Source organism: Rhinoderma darwinii, chromosome 13, assembly GCF_050947455.1.
Source record: "Rhinoderma darwinii isolate aRhiDar2 chromosome 13, aRhiDar2.hap1, whole genome shotgun sequence".
Classification (NCBI taxonomy): Eukaryota; Metazoa; Chordata; class Amphibia; order Anura; family Rhinodermatidae; genus Rhinoderma; species Rhinoderma darwinii.
Window position 1 is genome coordinate 16,228,945 of NC_134699.1, and position 21,804 is coordinate 16,250,748.

General features: G+C 42.1%; 1 protein-coding gene across 3 annotated transcripts in view; it reads left to right on the plus strand.

Annotated features, from left to right (window-relative positions):
- The window catches only part of TANC2 (tetratricopeptide repeat, ankyrin repeat and coiled-coil containing 2), a 435,863-nt gene that overhangs the window by 203,525 nt on the left and 210,534 nt on the right, over window positions 1-21,804 (plus strand). For all 3 annotated transcript variants that reach the window (XM_075846635.1, XM_075846637.1, XM_075846636.1), the window contains one exon: window positions 21,429-21,528. In XM_075846635.1, the coding sequence (XP_075702750.1) occupies window positions 21,462-21,528 (67 nt within the window). In that variant the 5' untranslated portion in view covers window positions 21,429-21,461. The remainder of the gene's footprint in view (window positions 1-21,428; window positions 21,529-21,804) is intronic.

The window sequence follows — 21,804 nt, forward strand, 5'->3', positions numbered from 1 at the left end:
TTGCACATCTGGTGGAAGTGTCCACATATCCTGGAAGTGTGGAGAAAAATGGGTCGTTTTCTGTCAAATATATGTGGATACCCAATTATCCTAGATGCCCCATTATGCTTGTTGGCAATTGGTGCCGATAAGTATGATCGCACTCACAGAGCAGTTATACTACACACTATTATAGTGACTAGATTCAAAATAGCAAAATACTGGAAAACCAATAAAATACCATCCTTGTCAGAAATTATTCAGGGAATAAACAACAACTGCTGGTTTGAATCTATGATCGCCTCTTCCTTAAATAAAAAAAGCTCATTTGACAACATGTGGGATGTTTGGACCTCCAGCCAGTATTGTAATGCGATACACTAGATTTATGGATATTCACACATACAAACCATATATTATTGTGCAAAAATACCATTGAGATTCCATGATGTATTCCCTTACATATTGTTTTATTGTTCATAATGATTTATTGTACACAAAGCTATGATATTGTACTGATACCTTTGTTATGTTAAGTTATGTAAATTTATTTCTATTTTTACTATGTTAAGTTTTGTAAGTAAGCTTAATTCCTGCTTACTTGTATGTTCGATTTGAAAAACTCAATAAAAACAAATGTGATAAAAAAAAAAAAAATCATTATAAATCCCTGTCAACAATGGGAAAGTTTGGACCACTGAAGGTAGGACCTCCATGCGTCGAAGCTTAACATTTATTCTATGCAAGGGACTAATTAGTTCAATTTAGTAAATGATATGCACATTTGCAACCTTTTTTTTTTGCAAATAGTGTTGATTTAAAGCGTTTTTTTAATCACAGACAAACCCTCTTATATGGGACCCGGAACGCCAATCAGCTGATAGGCGCGTGTCTGGCGCCCAACACAACCAGCAAAAAGGATAGGCCATCAATATGAGTCCCGAAAAACCTCTTTAAAGGGTTTTCCAACATCGTTTTTTTAAATTTAATAAACCTTTATATTTGTTACTTCTGTTCAACCTATGTTCCCCACCTGTTTTTATGACTCCATTTCTTCATTCTACGCTCCCTGAGGTTATGTTCCAGTTTGTTGCTATTTTGCTGACCGGCCTGCATCGCTATTTCCTGTTGTAAATAAAGACTACAAATCCCATGAAATAAAAAAGCGCCAATGTTTCCTCCCCTAGTAGTTTCTCCCCACTGCAGATCCTGTGTCTGTCCTGAAGACAGGGAGAGCATGAGTGTGTCTGCCCGCTCTGCCACTGGGTTGCTCTACCCCTTTGTCTGTCCGCTCTGCCCCTGAGTCTCAACCTGTCTTCAGCGCCGCAGCTTACAACGGCGCTGAGCACGGGGAGAGCATGCCAGACCTCAAGGCCCTGCGTGCTAGCTTTGGCACAGGTGCCAGAGGTTGCCGAACCCTGGAATAGAGTATGCGTGTTGGACACGGAGTGTGTATCAACAATGCATGCTCTGAATAGGAGTAAGAGAACATGGTACAACTCCGTGACCGTACACTCAGACTGCGGAAAACGGATGTTAGAGCTCACGGAGGGAACTGAGGCGGAAGGATTTCGGGTTAGCGAGGCATCACGTGATAGAAGATGAGATACACTGCAAGGAACATCTTTTCAAATGCAAGTACATTGCAAAAAGATTTGGTTTGACATGTTTAGTTTAACAGGATTGGATTAATTGGTTCCGGAATGCCCCTTTAAGGCCACATGCACACGTTGTGTAATATGTGCAGCGTAGTATACTACCAGCAGAGTAAATGAGATTCCAAGTAGTCTCATCTATGCGTTACAGAATCTTTCTGCGCGTAAATTGACCTGCGCTGCAGATTTTAAAATCCACCGCTTGTTAGTTTATCTTACATTTCCTTCTCAGAATTGTATCTGACAAGCTTATTAGAAAGAAAAATAAGATCCATACCTATTACTGCTACAAAATATAAAAACCGAATATAAAAATCCAACATTAAGTGTGAATTTTACCTGCTACTGTTTAATGAAAAGTTCTGCAACTTTTAGATCTAGTTTGCCTTTCAAATACTCACCATTTTCAAGACCTCTGCTTGCTATCAGTGACATCTAATACTTCTCACAGCTGAGAGGTAGATGCAGTTGTATCCAGTCTGTATAATCTTGTGAGCTAAGTATATAATTAGCACAAATCTCTCTTCTATCCGGTTAGAGAACTGCTGAGCTCACAACCTGATTCTTCCATTTCAGGGTTTCTCTGCTGTATATTATTATTTCAGGTTGTACACAGGCTGCCGCTTTACAACCTCCCAAGACTGTAAGGGTTCCCGTACACGTAGCATTATGTGAAGTTGGTATGCCACGCAGCCAAGAAGCACACAGCAAAGCCGCAGGCCGTTTTACTTCAAATTGCAGTTTTGCAATGCACTTTTTGGCCATGTGGCTTGTGCAGTACCAGCTGAGCAACCAAACGGCAGTGTAACACTGCGTTCACGAGGGGAGAATACTCTGCGTAACAGTGCGCAACTTTACCCCCAGCGCCGCTGGGAATTCTGGTGGAAAAATTGCACCTAATTGTGGTGCAGCTTTTTGCCCGGAATGTCCGCTGCGGGAAAACTGACCTTTCATCCTAGGAGACTGCTGCAGCCTGTGATTGGCGGTCACAAGGGATGAAGCGCCATCCCAGGAGGCAGTTCCTCTGACGTCATCCAGGCCGGCCTCCTGGGATGACGTTTCATCCCATGTGACCACCACTACAACATGTGATTGGCTGCAGCGGTCACATGGGATAAAACATCATCCCAGGAGGCCGCGCAGGATGGAGGAACAGACTTCAGGGTAAGCATGAAATGGTTATTTTTCCAAGTTGCGTTTGCGACGGAACTGCTGCAAACCCGCGGCAAAAAATAGCAACTACTGCTATTAGTTGCAAGTTTTACCTCCCAATTGAAACCCGCAACAAATAAGCAGCGTTTATGCAAATACAATTGACATGCTGCGGTATAAAATTCTGCATCACGTTTTAATTTCGTGTTTTTTTCCTGCTCCGTATTTACGCGGCGTGTGGAGGAGGCTTGTTTTATCTCTCCACTTTGCTGATACTGTGTTTGCTGCGAAATTTCCGCAACTAATTCAACCGCAGTATTTATGCAACGTGTAAACTGAACCTAAAAGCGCATGCAGATTTGGCAAGTAGTTGTTGGCTGCAAGACACATTACCGCTACATGACAGACGTCAAATGTTGTCTCAAATTTTTCTTGGGCAGGCAGTAAAGACATTTTCCTGAAGTCTAGAAGTGGCTTTTTTTTTTTGCATTAAAGGAGTGATACCAAATCCTCTTTTCAATCTCCTATGTTTTAGGAAGTTTAAATTGACTAAACAAATGTAATAAACGTGTGAATAGATTTTGTTTGGATGAATGCAATGGTGTAACGCAGCTCAGAATCCCCCTTCATCCCCAGACACTTCAGAGTGATGGATGGAGAAACATCTACAGAATTGGATTTGGCAGCAGAGCTCATTAATTTTATTATCATTCCCCCCCCCTCCTCCCATTTTATTAAACTGTGTGTTCAGTGCAAACAATGGAAATACTACAGATTATCCCGCGAAAAGTAATTAGATTTTGATGTCTTCTCTTTGTAATTTGGGTCCCTTTGAAATCCTCTTAATTATTTATTTTTTACATATACGCAATGTAACGCTGTTATTATTTTTACAGCCCACTCTATGTAAAAATAAAAAAAACCTGCCATGACACATGGCCAATTTGGACATCCTGTTGGTTCATTTATTTGTTCTTTTTTATTTCATTTAACAAGTAAAAAAAAAAAAGACAAGTAAAGAAATCATGGATTTATTGAGTTCCATTAAAGGAACACTTTGGGAAAAATTGATATACTGTGTTATGCCAATTACAGGGCCTCAGCACAGGGATCCCTGTGTCATGCACTGCCACCTCAAGCTCTGCAATTGGTATGACATAGTGTATCAATTTTGCCTGGAGTATATGGGCTTGTCCACGTGTAGCGGAATTGCTGCATATTTTCCGTCCGTAAAATACGTAGCAGAATATAGTAGCAGCATAGTGGATGAGATTTAACAAATCTCATCCACACGCTGCGTAAACATTCCGACCTGAAATTGACTTGCAGTGCGTATTTTTAGTACCGCAGCATGTCAATTCCTGCTGCGGAACGTGGACTGAATTGCTGCGTTTTTCAGAGGAGATTTCACCATCTCACAGCATTGAGAAAAACGCCGCAAAATACGCACCATTTTCTTCAGTAAAAAACGCAGGAAATGGTGCGGTTTTTCCGCAGTGGAATGTCTGCTACTTTCAACGGAATTGCTGCAGAAATTTTCTGCAGCAATTCCGCTACGTATGGACAAGCTCTATCTTTTAAAGGAGTTGTCAGAGATTTAGACATTGCACCAGTACCCTTAAACCTGTAGAAGAAAATGTTCTAGCCTTTTTCTTCTTCTGCCCCCTGTATTTTATTGCAACGACTAGGCCACAATAACATTGCGTCTATGGTAATGTCTCATGGTTCCATATTTCAATTAAAATGTATGTCGCTAAGATATAACTTTATTATGGTTTTATCTGCACTCCGTTCAGTGCCACTTTTAAATTGAGCTGAAAATCTGAGTAATCTAAATTAGACTGGTTGCTAGTAATGTGCTGTCGAGCAACCCCATATTACAGGATATCAGTGTAAGGCCCCATGCACATGACTGTTGTTGTTTTTTTCAACGGAAAGCGCACGGACCCATTCCTTTCTAATGTCCGATGCACACGACTGTGGTTTTCACTGATCCGTATGTGGGTCGTGAGACTGCCGCAAAACTTGGAGCAGGTCCTATTCCTGTCCGTGGAAATACGGAATGGATGCAGAGGACACACCAATGAGACACAGACCGCAAAAAAACAGACAACAGATCCATTGTTTACAGGCCGCAAAATACAAACGGTCGTGTGCATGTAGCCAAGGGCAATGTATACATTGTAACTAGTCTGTCTTATATGAAATGGCTTGACTTTGTTATTTGGATCACTTTATTATCTATCAATAGGTTTAGGAGGACACCGCACTACCCAAATGAGACACATACACAAGCATTTGGAGAACATGTGGAGACTTTACAGGTGCAGCCATTAAACCCATGGCCCCAGTGCTGCACGGTAGCTGTGAGAGCAAAGTTACTAACAATTTCTGGACTGTAAGGCCCTGTTCACACAGAGTTTTTTTGACGATTTTTTTGACGCGAAAGCCGCGCCGCAAAACTCGTCAAAAGCCGCCCGAAAATGCCTCCCATTGATTTCAATGGGAGTTGAACGAGTTTTTTTTACCACGAGTAAAAAAAACGCGTCGCGGTAAACAGAAGCGACATGACCCATCAAGAGGCGGTTTCCGCCTCCAAAACCCCATTTCAATCAGTCAGAAAGAGGAAAAAAACGCCTCGACGAGTGTTTTGATGAGTTTTTGTCAAATCACTGTGCAAAAACCGTCTGGAGCAGTTTTTGCAGGAGGAATTTTCCTCCTGCAAAAAAACTCTGTGTGAACACAGCCTAAATGAACCAGAAAAATATTATGATGGAAATTATCTTAAAATTTTTAATTGTAGATTTAGTTTGTGTTCATGTGGTGTTATTGACTTGTTTTCATAAAAATCTTATACTGGTTATTTACAAAAAAAATGATACATTTTCGAAATAAATTTTCCTACAGTTTTTTTTTTTTTTTTTTTAAACCTAAGGCTGGGTTCACACAACCTATTTTCAGGCATAAACGAGGCGTATTATGACTCGATTTACGCCTGAAAATACGGCTCCAATACTTCGGCAAACATCTGCCCATTCATTTGAATGGTTTTGCCGACGTACTGTGCCGACGACCAGTAATTTACGTGTCGTCGTTTGACAGCTGTCAAACGCCAACGACTGCCTCGTCAAAGAAGTGCAGGGCACTTCTTTGAAACGTAATTTGAGCCGTTTTTCATTGAATTCAATGAAGAACAGCTCAAATGTTCGGCCGTCAAAGACGCCTCGCATAATGCGAGGAGGAGCATTTACGTGTGAAACTACGGAGCTGTTTTCTCCTGAAAACAGTCTGTCATTTAAGACGTAAAAGGCAGCTAGCGTGTGCACATACCCAAAGGGTGAGGTGAATTCAAATGGAATGGGAAGTATAAAGACAAGGCTTATATTTCTCTTTCCTGCTGGATCCACTTTTGGCTTTAAAAACGACATCAAAATCTGCAGTGGCGTTTTTAAAACAATTTGCTGCTAATGTGGCAAAAGTGTCACGTGTGGGGAAAAAATAAATAAAAAGGCCTTAGAAGTATTCTGCTGAATGTGCCTGACCAGCAAGCTCCATGTCTCCTCTGATGAACCTCATCCTCGACTCCCTCTTTGTTCTAACATAGTAAATATAGGTGTTTGTGCTTATTGTTTATTAGTGGCAGGTGACAGGTTATTGTAACACTGGAACGCTTTTTTAATGCAAGATCGTAACCTGCAAACCTTCGGGAGAATTGCAGAGCACAAAGGAATTTTGAAAGCTTTCAACACCAAAACATGAAGTGAAACCTGCTTATTATGTTCTGTTCTACATATTCTTACTGGCTATAAAAATACAGTCCTGATTTAGGGCAGGCCGGTTATACAGTATCAATAGACTACATTCCGGATTTTTGTATTCATAAGCGAAGTTATCCTTACTTTACCTGTGCGGTTGCTTTACATTTGCTTAGATGTTCATGAGATCCGCCGTGCGGTTTCATTTATTATATATAATAACCACTACTTTTAAATGAAAGACTGAAAAATTGGCAGAGGGCTGGAAGGGAAGATATAAATGAGAATGTATTTTAGTGTATTCTTGATTTGCAACTTTTTTAAAGGTGTTGTTTCATCTGAGACAACCCCTTTCGGTTTGGAGCCGCTGTGGGGATCAGCTGATCGGTGTGGGTCTTGATAGGGTTTAATATGATGTCAGTATTTTAGTTGGAATGGGCCGGCACAGATCAGATAGTAATCCTACACCCAGAAAAGAAAGCTTCAGCCGACCTGTGTTTGACTTTTTTTCTCCCTCATTTTTGTGGTAGACTTTCTCAGTATTGCAGTTTCAGGTTACAGTCTCTCTCAAACTGACCAGCTCAGCATCTTCCTATCCTTTTCTCCCTTCAGCCAACTCTCCTCACCCTGCTGGCTGAATCCTTGTCTAGAAATAGATTTCTCTGCTGTTTTAAGGTCTCTCCTAGTAAGATAATTACAGTCTTTTAAGCCTACAAGTGCATAGCTTGTTGACATGAAAGGGGTGATGTGGATACTAGGCGCAAGTCATATAATGTATTTATCTGGCGGATGTCCAGGCTGTATCACAGCGCACATCCACTTATTTAATTTTGTTTTTCACTGTGTGTTTGTCACGTTTGTCACAAGGATTTTGGGATGCGGTGCTCTTTTGGGACCCTCCTGAGGTCTAGGGGGAAAATGTGTGGCCATCTGGTTCCGTTTTCCCCTGCAACCCGGCCTCCCTTCTTCGGAGGGGAGGTGCACCTTTGATGCAGGCTCCTAGGTGGACACTGGGGTGGCAGCCCAGGTAGAAGCCTAGGAGTGTGTTTGGGTCTCCCTAAGCTTCGGCGAGGGGGGATCATCGATCCTTGATCCTCTAGGCCTATGGCTTGGAGGGTCGAGGAATGGTTATGCGGGGCCTCTCTCTTTTAAGAGAAGGGCTGCGATAGACCGCATCCTTGTGCACTTTTTATGTGGCACCTCTGCACTTTTTATGCACTTGGGTAATAGAAAGCACGACTCGGGCTTTCAATAAAAAAAAAAAAAATAAATGTATTTATCAAATAGAGAAAATCCAATATGCTTTGCATGATATAAAGTGTCAGACATGTAACTCTTGGGTGTTTATTGTATTGTGGTTATTTCATAGGACTATACAATAGTAATAACCTTCAGGGTATATATGTATAAGATATAGTTGTCTGTTTACTTCTAGACTTGTCCTATTTCTGAGTTGCCAGCTTGATTGAGGTATTTCCATAAAGTTTAAGGCTAGTTCTGCACGACTACCTTGGTCCTATGATGCCCTGTCGCCAAGCTACTTTAATGCAGCTTTCATTTGATTTGAAAAGGAAAATAGCATAATTGATGTGCCATTTCTCAATAGTTGTGGCAAATTTAGTAGGGCCCAGCACTATTTTTGGTGCAGATTACTGGCGCGTATGTGCAAAGGCTGGTAGACTTGGCTACCCCAGGCGTAGGGGATTCTGACTAGCAAAGTGAATGTACTAAGCTTCATAGAGACAGATACAAGAACTTGACTGCATCTTTATATTGTGCTGTGATTTCCTGCTGAGAGACATGAGAAAGAGCTGCAATATTTACATTCCGGTCACAGTTATCACAGGGCTTCTCACACTAGTAGTATATGTTTTAGGTTTTTATTTTTCTTGTTTGTGTTTGAAACCCTTTTTTTTTTTTTATAAGTTCACACATAAGGTAAATACGGCGGATTTTCCGCAACGGGTCTTGATGCGGAAAATCCGCAGCATAATACAGTAGCCCAGGAGGCTGGCCTGCAAGACTTCAGAGGGTAAGTATGCGTTTTGTTTTTTAAAACATGCAGTTTTCCTCAGCTGACATTCCACCATTTGTTGCGGTTTTTCGGCTGGAATTCCCTGCAGCTGCCAGGGCGGATATGCTGTGTATCTTTACGCAGCGTATTCGCTCTGTGTGAACGTAGCCTTAAAGCTATGCTTTCAATTTGACTACACCCAGAATAGAGGCACTGTGACTTTTTTTTTTTTTCTAAGACTGCAACGCTGTGAATATTGGTCAATATTGGTAAACTATGTTTACCAGTAAGGTCCCCTTCAGATTACGTATACGATAAATGTAGGGCACAAATGAAATGTGAAGGGGAACTAATAAACCGCAATCTGCATATATATTTCAGGTGTTTTTGTTTTTTTTGGGCTTAGGGGATTCTGCAGCAATATGGGAGATATTGATAGCTAAGCATCAAAACAGAGCAATTCTCTATGGTAATTGCTTCATATGGCATAAAAACACGTGCCGGGCGAGATAAAAGCTTGCGTGTAGTGGCTGCTGTCCGTACAATGTACTTCTAGGAATGGTGTGAGTAACGCGATAGAGATATTGGATTAGCAAAGGATTTTTCTCCCATCTTTGATGCAGAGCCATTTCTGTGCCTGCCTATGTCGAGGGTGGTCAGATAACATAAATATGGGAGTTACATATTCCACACGACTTTTAAAGGGGAATGGACAATTTTACTTTCTGCAGCATAAAGGGGGGATTATGTCACACCATAAGAAAAACAGCAAAGAGTGTAGCAGTAGATGAAGTTTCCTTCTGTCCCAGCCTTTAGACACGTCAGCCAGTAAGCTGTGTAGTAAATGTTTTTTCTTTATGTCGGGAGAGTCAAGTTCAGGACAGAGGTTGAATCCTGCTGAGCAGCCCACAAAATGTAGACAACCTTCCCCCTCCTTCCAGATTAAAAACAGCAGATAGCTGACTGTACATACAGTGTGTCACAGACCCCACTGACAAACAACATTTTTCTTGCTAGGGTTTAATAGTGCAAGAGGGAATGATTTCAAAAGGGAGTTGTGTTTAGGATATGAGGACCTGTCAGCTCTCCTGACTGAATGTGGATCAAACTTTCAAAGATTTGGGAGTGAGAAAGCCTTTTAATGAACTATCCTTTTTAATCTTTTTTTAGAGCTGTACATAGCTACAAACTTCTGTGACCACTAGGAATATTCCATAGGGCTCAGTCCAGGTGTAAAAATAGGGTTTAACAGAGGGGGTGGGGGGGGGGGGGGAATCGTCTGAAGTCAAAACTGAAATCTAACCATCCTCCAAAGTGTGTTGAATTTTTAAGGAAAATCAGCGGTAATGAAGCAGTCATCCACACGAGAATAGCCACCGTAATTTGTTTAATGAATGCGTATTCAAGAGTAACTCACCTAGACCAGTAGATGCACCCTCAGTGGATCATTTTGTTACCCTTCGCTGTTCTGTAATATAGCACAATATTGGGTAGAGATAAACCCCAACTTTCCTATGGTAAAACTACCATACGTGCAGCGCAATTCGGAGTCTCTTGTTACTTCACACAGACAGATATCGGAATGAGCAGAAGAGAAACCCTGGTTGGACCACCTATTGGAAGGTGACAGCAGAGGCGATATGGTCTCATCCGAGTCTAACGGTACCATGGCATGCCATGGCGAAAAGATCTGGTGACAAAGGGCAGCGCTGTCTAGTGCCCCTAGCTATAAGAGTAATGGCCATAACAGAGTGTCAAAAGCTATCTCTAATAACAAAAGGAGCATTTGGAGCTTCTCTTTACTCGCAGCTTGTAAAATCTTATGGTTGCGCCTAATATTATCTGGGGCTTGGCGTGTAGGGATAAATCCGACCTGATCCCTATGAATGAGGGCCAGGATACATTTGTTTAAGCGCTAATCCATTATAGAGGTAAAAATGTTCAAGTCTATATTGAGCAGGGAACTGGGGCAATAACTCTTGGTGCATAAGGGGGTTTTTTTTGGGTTTGGGATCTGTGCCGTATACAACTCTCTTTTGTGCCATGTAACATTGAGTCACAATAGGTTTTGATATGTGGTAATAAAATGGAAAATAACTTCTTGTAAGATGGGTCACTTAGACCAATCAGGGCCTGGAGCCATTTTTAGGTCTCTTAACTGCCTGTACAAACTCCTCATCCCCGATCTCGTCCCTAAAATTGTGAAGTGTAGAGAGTCAGGAAAATCCCTCTAAGCCTCAGAAGAGGGGGTAGGTCCAAGTCTACTTAATCAGCAAATATCAAAGTACCAATAATTGGCAATAATGAATTAACCCGCCAATATGGGATTCTGTACGTAGTATTCAGACTGTCAAAAAAAAAAATAACGGAAATGGCTACTAAAAGACAATTAGAGAAGTCAGTTAAGGCCCTTTTACACGGGCCAATTATCATAGAATGTCGTTGCCGATAATTGCCCTGTGTAGACAGGGCAGCGATCAGCAGATGAGCGTTCATCTGCTGATAGTATTGTCTTAAAAATGAAAAATATTATGGTTGTCGGCAGCACTTATCATGTGCTGCCGACATGATACAAATGTATGGGGTAGAGCGATCGCAGTAACGAGCACTCGTCCCCATACTAGCTTGTCTACGAATGGTCTCGTTGATCGGCGCTCGTTTACGTGGCCCATAACGGGGCGTGTAAGAGGACCTTTACCCTCAGGAACACCAACTCACATAGCTGCAGCTAGATTCTCCCATAGATGACAAGATAACGGTCAAAAAAGTTGAGTGCAGTAATACCAGGTAGTCCTAGTTCAGCTCTCTTCTTGGGTTGATCTGTGGCCGGATCTTCTGACTTCTGTCCATTCCCGTGTCATACTAAGCGACCTCGGTGGGCATGGCCGAGGTGCAATAGGTTCAAGCAATATTCCAGCTCTTTCCATGGTGTGGCTCAGATTGTTGTGAGTGAAGTAGAGGAAAAATGTAAATTACCATCTATACTTGATATTTCCAGACTGCAGGGTGGCTGTTAAAGGCCGAAATGTCCCGTCATCCTTCCAATGTCACAGGGAAAAGGTCCGCATATAAGTGAACAGCACCTGATAATGAAATGAGATCCCTGATACCCTCCTAGGGCAGTTTGAGGGTGACAGCTCTAGGGGTGTCAAAATTGCGTGGTTTACCCAAGGCTTTATGGATTCTTGTAATATAGCTGGATCCGTTTAAGGCATCAGGGCTGCAAATAAGGTTTAGCACTGTTTCTTTCAGCAAGGTAAATGTCTTTGGAAATCAACGGATCCAGAGATTACCTCCTGTTCTCTACGTACTCACGGTTTAATTCTATGAGTTCTAGGCGGGCATCCTGGCCTGTCAGCATCTCCCTCTCCTCCTCCAAGGCATTTGCTGTTTTATCCATACGGTGCTTCAAATATGTTGTGCACTGACCTACGGCAGAATTTTGGCATGTTGTCCCCCACCGCCACTAACTCCGTCTTGAAGTTGGTCTGCAGGCAATGCAATAGCTCAGCAGTGGTCATATTTGCACTCTGTGGAGATCAGGGTGCCTTGCTGTTTCTACCCAGTCCTTGAGATTGCAGGAAGAGCTCGGAAATAAAGCGGCCAGTAACTGCCGGTTCTGGCCTTTTGCGGGTCCTGGTCATACCTGGTAGGTAATGCAGTCCCGGTGCTGCCTTGTTCAGCGGCGGGTTATGCTGAGGAGGCAATGAGTCTTTTGCTGACATGCGGATCTCAGCAGGACATTCCCATCAAGCGCCGCGCATGCCTGTTTTAGTAAATACTTTAATTTCCCATAAAATAAAAATTTTGTGGCATCAGATTTCTTCATTATGATGTCCCTATGTTATTCCTCCTGGAAATGTATAAATAATATGACTATTGCATGTTTATTTTCCCCCCCAGATGCTGTCCTTTCGATGCTTACCGTATCAGGTCTATTGACGAGGAGAATGTTATCATTTTATCCGTACATTTCCCAGAGCAATTACTGAGGAATAGTTCTTTTGCACGATCGAAGATCGATGCTCCCGCATTATTTCATGTGGAATATAAATATTTACTAAAACAGACATGTCAGGAGAGACTTTAATTGAAAATTTTCAGCTGCCTTCAAGGTCGATATTCAGATAAGCTTTTTTTTATCTCAAGAGTCCTCTAAGCCTTCACTTGCATGGCAGACCCCTTGTGTTAACACTTTCAATGCTGGAAATTGTAATTGCTTTTATGAATTGATTATTTGTTTATGTCTATGATCCATTTATGAAGGAAACTTCTTCTTTAACCCCTTAGTGACCAGCCCATTTTAGGCCTTAATGACCAAGCTATTTTATTCGTTTTTCTATAGTCGCATTTAAAGAGCTATAACGTTTTTATTTTTTCGTCTACATAGCTGTATGAGGACTTGTTTTTTGCGGGATTAGTTGTGCTTTTTAATGGCACCATTTTTGGGTACATATAATTTTTATATTAACTTTTATTAACCTTTTTGGTGGGGATTATAAAAAAAAACCGAAATTCCGCCATTGTTCTATGCGTTTTTAAATTGACGCCGTTCACTGTGCGACGTAATTAACATGTGACCTTTATTCTATGGGTCGGTACGATTACGGCGATACCACATATGTGGAGGTTTTTTTATGTTTTACGACTTTTGCACAATAAAAACACTTTTGAACTAAAATTATTTGCTTTTGCATCGTCGCTTTCCAAGAGCCGTAACTTTTTTATTTTTCCATCAATGTAGTGATTTTTTTGGGCTTGTTTTCTGCGGGACGAGACGTAGTTTTGATTGGTACTGTTTTGGGGTACATGGGACTTATTGATTCATTTTTATTATGACTTTTTTGGGGGGCAATGGAAAAAAATAGCAATTTCGCCATAGTTTTTTGCGTTTTTTTTTTACGGTGTTCACTTTGCGGTTTAAATTACATATTAACTTTATTAATGGAGTCATTACGGTCGCGGCGATACCACATATGTGTACTTTTTTTTTTTTTTTTACACTTTTACTAAATTAAACCACTTTTTATGGAAAAAAAATGGTTTTATTTATTTTTTTACTGTACTTTTTATTAATAATCTTTATTTCACTTTGATGACTTATTTTATTAGTCCCACTAGGGGACTTTACTGTGCGATGTTCCGATCGCTGCTATAATGCTTTGGTATATTTCGTATACCAGAGCATTATTGCCTGTCAGTGTAAATCTGACAGGCAATCTGTTAGGACGTGCCTCCGGCGCGTCCTAACAGGCATATGTCCAGGGCAGACCTGGGGGCTTTTATCAGTCCCCCGGCTGCCATGACACCCCATCGGAGACCCGCGATTGCATTCGCGGGCCGCCGATGGGTGAGAGAGGGAGCGCACTCCCTCTGTGTAAACAAAGTTAAATGCCGCGGTCGCTATTGACGGCGGCATTTAACGGGTTAAACGGCCGCGATCGAAGTAAACTTCGATCGCGGGCGTTGGAGCAGGAGCTCAGCTGTCATCAGACAGCAGAGCCCCGGCTCCTGCCTGCACGGGAGACCCGTGCAGGACTTAGACTAGGCTGACGTGAAAAGGCGTCAGCCTAGCCTAAAGCCCATTAGTGAATCACGTAAAAAGGCGTATTAGTGGTCACTAAGGGGTTAAAGCATGTGATGCTGCCTCCACCAGCTGTGTTTTTGCTTATTCAATAATTATTTTACCAGATTCCCTGAAATTTTCCATTCCTGTTTATTTCTCGGAGGAGAATCCCATCTAATTTGTAAATCACTGCATCTTGTTTCTGACCAGCATAATTTTCACTAGTTTTATAATAATGTAAACATATGGCTCTTTCTGAAGTTTTCCGTGTAATGAAATGCCACAAATGAAGTTTCAAACAATGTCATGACGTGCCACATATATGATTTTGATTTATTTTTACTATTTATTGAAAATTAGACATGGGCTGTGTACTGTCAAGCCAATGTAGTATTAGATATGCAAATAATATATACACTGCTAAATGTTTTAGGGTCTGTAATGTTTGCTTTGCATATGCAGATTCATATAGGTTGTCATATGGACACAATGTATACATTGATCCCCGTATATAGTATATACCACATCCATGTATGTAAACCCCGCTCTGCTACTGCTGCCTTCTCGAGGTATGCTTACTTACTGGGGTCAGGGAAACCAAGTGCTTGGGGTGCTGTTCTTCAGGATCCACGTGAGATTTGCTTTAGTTGCCCTAATACCTGTAGAACTGGTATGGAGGTAACAAGGTAGTCACTGGCGGACCACGTTCCCTGACTAGCAATATAATGACTTTATAGGGCCAAGCAGAGACAAATTGATAATGTTGCGCCTCTAATTTATTATTGAAACATAGCCCTAAGTATTTTCCTTTTGCTTCTTTTCATTTTGGACTTCTACATGATATTATGGCACGTTCTCGACTTCTGTTGTGGAACAGTACGGCCTAGTAGTTCCTAATGTTTGGGTAGCCACAGGCTTTCTAATATGATGTGGAAACAAGCTATGATGGGGCTGAATTCTGTACGTGAATAAGCAGAGAACAGTACTGAAGTGGGGCTGAGCTTCAGACGGCTCTGCAGTGTTTTATACAAATGATCATTTTACTGGTTTGTTCTTGACAGGATGTTCTTCTACGGCCCACAAGCTTCACAATTAACTGCAGTGTCCTGGGTTTTTATTCTTAGTAAAAAAAAAACAAATTGTGCCGTTGCCTGCTGTGCACACAAATTGGAGTAATTGTCGTACTGCATCTGTTACATTATATTTTAAGATACAAATGTGGCTAAAAACATGAAGACTGTTGATTACTGAAGTGCGTATCAAATTGACAGTTGACAGTATCAATATGGCATTTCTAGCGAGCCTTGTTTCTTTACATATTTAGAATTTTGATGGAAATTCAAGACTCATGATAATTTGCGTTGCATTTATTTTGGTATAGGAAGGTCTTTTCTACAGGCCTGTGAGGACCTTGTTTTCCCCCAACTCTTTCCGGTGTGGAGAAAGTGAAGTGACAAGCTCTTTGAGAACTTTTTGTGCCCAGAGTGTTTTGTGTGTTCTGATTCTGTAGCTTTATGAGATCTGGTACAAGAGGCTGACGTTCCATTGGGGGGGAAGTAGCAGGTTTGGTTGGGACATGAGTTATTGGCCTGTGTGTGCTGTCATCTCCTGTCATAAGGATTTAAACATCTTGTCCCAGTGAGCTGAACAGTGATCCTATTGCCCATGCTGTGTGTTCAGTTTAAGCCCTGGCGTTGAGCCTGGAAGGCTGCGTCCATAGGAGGCGGAAAAGTACGGAAATAATTGTAAAGTCCCTAATTCTGAAGTGTTTCACTTAATCCTTATTTTACAGCATATGAGAGGAGTGACTGGCAGGGATATCTGTGTAATTGAAAAGAGGCTACGCAATTACACCTTAACCCCTTAAGGACGCAGCCTAGTTTTGGCCTTAAGGCTCAGAGCCCATTTTTCAAATCTGACATATTTCACTTTATGTGGTAATAACGTGGGAATGCTTAAACCTACCCAAGCGATTCTGAGATTGTTTTCTCGTGACACATTGGGCTTCATGTTCGTGGTAAAATTTGGTCGATATATTCAGTGTTTATTGGTGAAAAATTGCAAAATTTAGAGAAAATGTTGAAAAAATTGCATTTTTCAGAATTTAAATGCATCTGCTTGTAAAACAGACGGTTATACCACCCACAATAGTCACTAGTTCACATTTCCCATATGTCTACTTTAGATTGGCATCGTTTTTTGAACATTCTTTTATTTTTCTTGGACGTTACAAGGCTTAGAACATAAACAGCAATTTCTCGTATTTTTAAGAAAATGTCAAATGCCTTTTATTTAAGGTACCTGTTCAGTTCTGAAGTGGCTTTGAGGGGCCTATGTATTAGAAACCACCATAAAACACCCCATTTTAAAAACTAGACCCCTCAAAGTATTCAAAACAGCATTTAGAAAGTTTTTTTAACCCTTCAGGCATTTCACAGGAATTAAAGCAAAGTGGAGGTGAACTTTGCAAATTTCATTTTTCTTGCGGAATTTCAATTTTATTCATTTTTTTTTCTGTAACACAGAAGGTTTTACCAGAGAAACACTACTAAATATGTATTGTCCAGATTCTGCCGTTTTTAGAAATGTCCCACATGTGGCCCTACTGCGCTCGTGGACTAAAACACAAGCCCTAGAAGCAAAGAAGCACCTAGTGCATTTTGAGTCCTCTTTTTTATTAGAATATATTTTAGGCAGCATGCCAGGTTTGAAGAGGTGTTGAGGTGCCAAAACAGTAGGAATCCCCCAATAGTGACCCCATTTTGGAAACTACACCCCTCAAGGAATTCATTTATGGTTGTTGTTACCATTTTGACCGCATAGTTTTTTCACAGCACCTATTTGAATTGGGATGTGAAATGAAAAAAATGTCATTTTTTCCAATAAAATGTCATTTGTGATCAAAATTTCTGATTTTCACAGGGAACAAAATACCCCATTTGGTTGCCCAATTTGTCCTGAGTGCGGCAATACCCCATTTGTGGTGATAAACTGCCTTTTGGGCCCATGGGAGGGCTCAGAAGGAAAGGAGCGCTGTGTGTTCTTTGGAGTCCAGATTTTGCTGGATTGGTTTTCGGGTGCCATGTCGCATTTGCAAAGCCCCAGAGCTATCAAAGCAATAGAAACCAATCACAAATGACCCCATTTTGGAAACTACAACCCTCAAGGAATTCATTTATGGGTAATGTGACCATTTAGACCCCATAGTTTCTTCACAGAACTTATTTGAATTGGGCTGGGAATTAAATAAATATATATTTTTTCCAATAATATGTCATTTTAGCTCAAAAATTCTTATTTTCACAAGAAACAAAATACCCCATTCTGTTGCGCAATTTGTTCTGAGGGCCGCAATACCCCATTTGTTGTGATAAGCTGCCGTTTGGGCCCATGGGAGGGCTCAGAAGGAAAGGACCACCATTTGGCCTACTGGGGATTTTCTAGTGCGAAGTCATGTATGCAGAAGCCCCTGAGGTACCAGTACAGTTGAAACCCGCAAGAAGTGACCCCGTTTTAAAAACTACACCCTTAGGCGGGATTCACACGACCGGGTCGTTCCCGAGCCCGAGTGTCGGCCGGTAAAATCGGCCATTTTGCCCGGCCGGTTTGCATAAAGTTATGCATCCGTGCCGGGCCGGGCAGATCCGGACAGTGACATCAGCGGCAGCTCCTGAAGGGGAATCCCCATGTGTTCGGGGATTCCGCTTCAGGAGTTTCCCCTGATGTCACTGCCCAGATATGGACAGAGACATCAAGCGCTCTGTCCAGGAGCGGAATCCCCGAAAACACGGGGATTCCGCTCCTTCAAGGAGCTAAAGTGCGGCTAGCACATAGCAGAGCGGGGAGATACCTCCCTGCTCTGCTATAGTGGCGTCGCTACAGTAGTAGCAGCCGCAGCAGCAGCTGCTGCTGCTACTACTACTAGCGGCGCCATCGAAGGTGTCGCCGAGCCAGGGTGCTTTTAACAAGCAGGGGAAGGGAGCCAGCGCAGCGCTCCCTTCCACCTGCTGTACACCCCGGCCCTGCAACACAGTGTACAGCGATGCCATTCGTCAGAATGGCATCAACTCCTCCTCCTCACATGCACTCTGCGCTGTGAGGAGGAGGAGATAGAGCGCAAGCGCCGGGAAACCCGGCCATCACTCGGAACACATTCCGGTGATGGCCGTGTAATACCCGGCCCCATAGACTTGTATGGGAGCCGGGCGGCCGGGTGCCCGGGCAAAGATAGAGCATGTCCTATTTTTTGACGGCCGGATTTTCCGGCCGTTAAAAAATCGGTCGTGTGAATAGCCCCATTAGGGGTCTATCATTCCTAATGCAGCCGGGTGCCGGCCGATTTATGAACGGCCGGCACCCGGACGGGAAACCCTGCCGTGTGAATGAGGCCTTAAGGCATTCATCTAGAGGTGTAGTGAGCATTTTGACCGGAGACCTACACCCCATAAACTGTAATGTGGGTTCTCCCGGGTATGGCAATACCCTACATGTGGCTGTTATCAGCTGCCTGGGCACACAGCAGGGCTCAGAGGGGAAAGACGAGGGGGGATAAGCTGTGCGGAGGGCATCAGGGTAAGTAAAATTGGGGTAAATTATAAACCAAGGGATGTAAGATAAATTTTAAAACACTCTTTCATACAGAGCTCTGGTTATTCGGGACACGTGTCACATTGATATATTGTGTCATCCCTTATCGCCCTCTTATAGCAGACTTTGCACCTCTTTTGACTTTTTCCCTTCTTGCCAGTTTGGGGAACTTCCCCTGGAAAGTGTTGCCGCCCTGGTACGATGCATGTGGCCCCGCTTCCAGAAGTACTGGGTGCCCCCCCTTCTTGGTCCCTAAAGATTAGGTTCTTGATAATCACCTCTTGAAATTCCAGGAAAGTTCCCGTCTGGCCTGCACATCGACGTAGCACGTACGCATTGTACAATGCCATCTGTATGATGTGCACGGCCAGCTTCTTATACCACACTGCATGGCGCTGTAGGGCTTCAGGGCTTGATCTTACAAGTCCATCCCTCCCATGTACCTATTGTAGTCCAGGATGCAGTCTGGTTTGGGGGTGGCCTTTCCTTCATATATCCTAAACCTGTAGGTATACCCTGATGCACTCTCGCAGCTTATACATCTTCACGCCATACCTTGCCCTCTTACCCGGCAGGTACTCGCGGAATTGAACCCTCCCTTTAAAATGTACCAGGGACTCATCAATAGAAATACACTTCTCGGGGGTGTATGCTTGGGAAAACCGGACACTGAAACGGTCTAATAGGGGTCTCCATTTATATAAACGGTCAAAACTGGGGTCATCTCGGGGTGGGCACGGCTCATCAGTATAATGTAAGAAATTAAGTATTGCCTCATTTATTTATTTTTTTAGGTTCCAGTTCAGTTCTGAAGTTGCTTTGAGGGGCCCATATATTAGAAACCCCTATGAAATACCCCATTTTAGAAACTAGACCCCTCAAAGTATTCACAACAGCATTTAGAAAGTTCATGAACCCTTTAGGTGTTTCACAAAAATTTAGAGCAAAGTAGAGGTGAAATTTAAATTATTTTTTTTTTGTCAGAAAATCCTCTTTATACCATTTTTTTTATAACACAAAAGGATTTATCAGAGAAACGCAACTCAATACGTATTGCCCAGATTCTGCAGTTTTTAGAAATATCCCACATGTGGCCCTAGTGCAGTAATGGACTGAAGCACCGGCCTCCGAAGCAAAGGAGCACCTAGTGGATTTTGAGGCCTCTTTTTTATTAGGCACCATGTCCGGTTTGAAGAGGTCTTGTGGTGCCAAAACATTGGGAACCCCCCAAAAGTGACCCCAATTTGGAAACTAGACCCCTTGAGGAATGCATTGCAGTTTTCTTGAGGTGCATGCGGCTTTTTGATCAGTTTTTATTCTATTTTTAGGTGGCGTGGTGACTAAAAAACAGCCATTCTACTATTGTTTTTTTATTCTTTTTTTTCTACAGCGTTCACCGTGCGCTATAAATGACATATTCACTTTATTCTGCGGGGCGATACGATTACGGCGATACCAGATGTTTATACGTTTTGTAAACAATCATTCACTTTTTGTGTTGCCTTATTCGAAGAGCCATAACGTTTTTATTTTTCAATCAATAAAGCCGTGCGAGGACTTATTTTTTGCGTAACGAACTGTAGTTTCAATCAGGACCATTTTTAGGTACATGCGACTTTTTGATCTCTTTTTATTCCATTTTTTGGGAGGTGAAGTGACCAAACAATTGTGATTGTGGTACGGTTTATTATTATTTTATTTTACGGCGTTCATCGTGCGGGATAAATAACGAAATAGTTTTGTAGTTCAGGTCGTTACGGACGCGGCGATACCAATTATGTATAGTTTATTTGTTTGTTTATATATTTTTATTAATAATAAAGGACTGATAAGGGAAAAGGGGGGATTTTGACTGTTATTACTTTTAAAACTTTTATTTTCTTATTTTTACACATCTTTTTTTAACTTTTTTTTAACTTTATTACTTTGTCCCACTAGGGGACTTGAGGGCAGGAGGCCCTGATCGCTATTCTAATACACTGCACTACATGCGTAGTGCAGTGTATTAGAACTGTCAGCTACTCACTGACAGCAAGCATAGTGGGTCCTGACGTTGTCAGGACCCACTAGGCTTCCGTCTATGGCATAGCCGGACGCCATTGTTTGGTGTCCGGTTGCCATAGTCACCATCGCCGGCCGCTATCGCGTAGCAGGCCGGCGATGGCAGCTTAACCCCTAAAAAGCCGCGATCTCTATAGAACGCGGCTTTTAAGGGGTTAATCAGCGGGGACACAGCGATCGGTCCCCGCTGTAGGAGCTGTGACAGCTGCTGTACGAGACAGCAGCGTCACAGCTCCTGTATGTGTCGGGAGGACGGCCGAAACGGCCGTTACTCCCGTGACGTACTATTACGGCATGGAGCGCGAACGATACAGCTGCCATGACGTAATAGTACGTCAAGGAGCGGGAAGGGGTTAAGATTTTTGACTAGACAAAAGCGAATGGTATTTTTTTAAAATGTTTCTGGATTCTTTATAACCAAGTTTCATTCAGCTGTGATCCACCCCCACAGCTCATTCTGGGAGCTACCAGCATCAGGACCCCTGCGACCAGCTGGTCTTTGAAGGCTGTGCACTCCTTCAAAATAATTACAGTATATGGTAAAATTATAATATAGTTTTGTTTTTTTAATAAGAAATGGGTAATCGTGCAGCCTAAACACTTATTATTCTTCATTATGTAAATATTACAATTTTGACTAGAAGTTTCTTGTTTTTTAGATTCCTGCCTGACGTGAGACTAGTAGCGCAGACATGTTCCGTAACAGTCTGAAGATGCTTCTCAGTGGTGGAAAATCCAACAGGAAAAATCGGTCCAGCGGTAAGACCATAACAGTAGTCCTATTTATTTATTTTTATTTATAGAGCTCTGCAATATAATGTGTAACGTGCGGATGTCACCTCTGGCTAGTAGATTAGCGTATTAAATATTGAAACCTCCCTCTACCCACATAGGGTTTTTTTTTAATAGTTGTTCTGAACCAGACAACCCATTTAAATGGTATGTACATCTTTTGACTTTTTTTTTAAATAAAATTGTCCATCAGTGTGATTGGTGCAACTTCCTAATATATTTTATTGAAAATTATTTTTACAT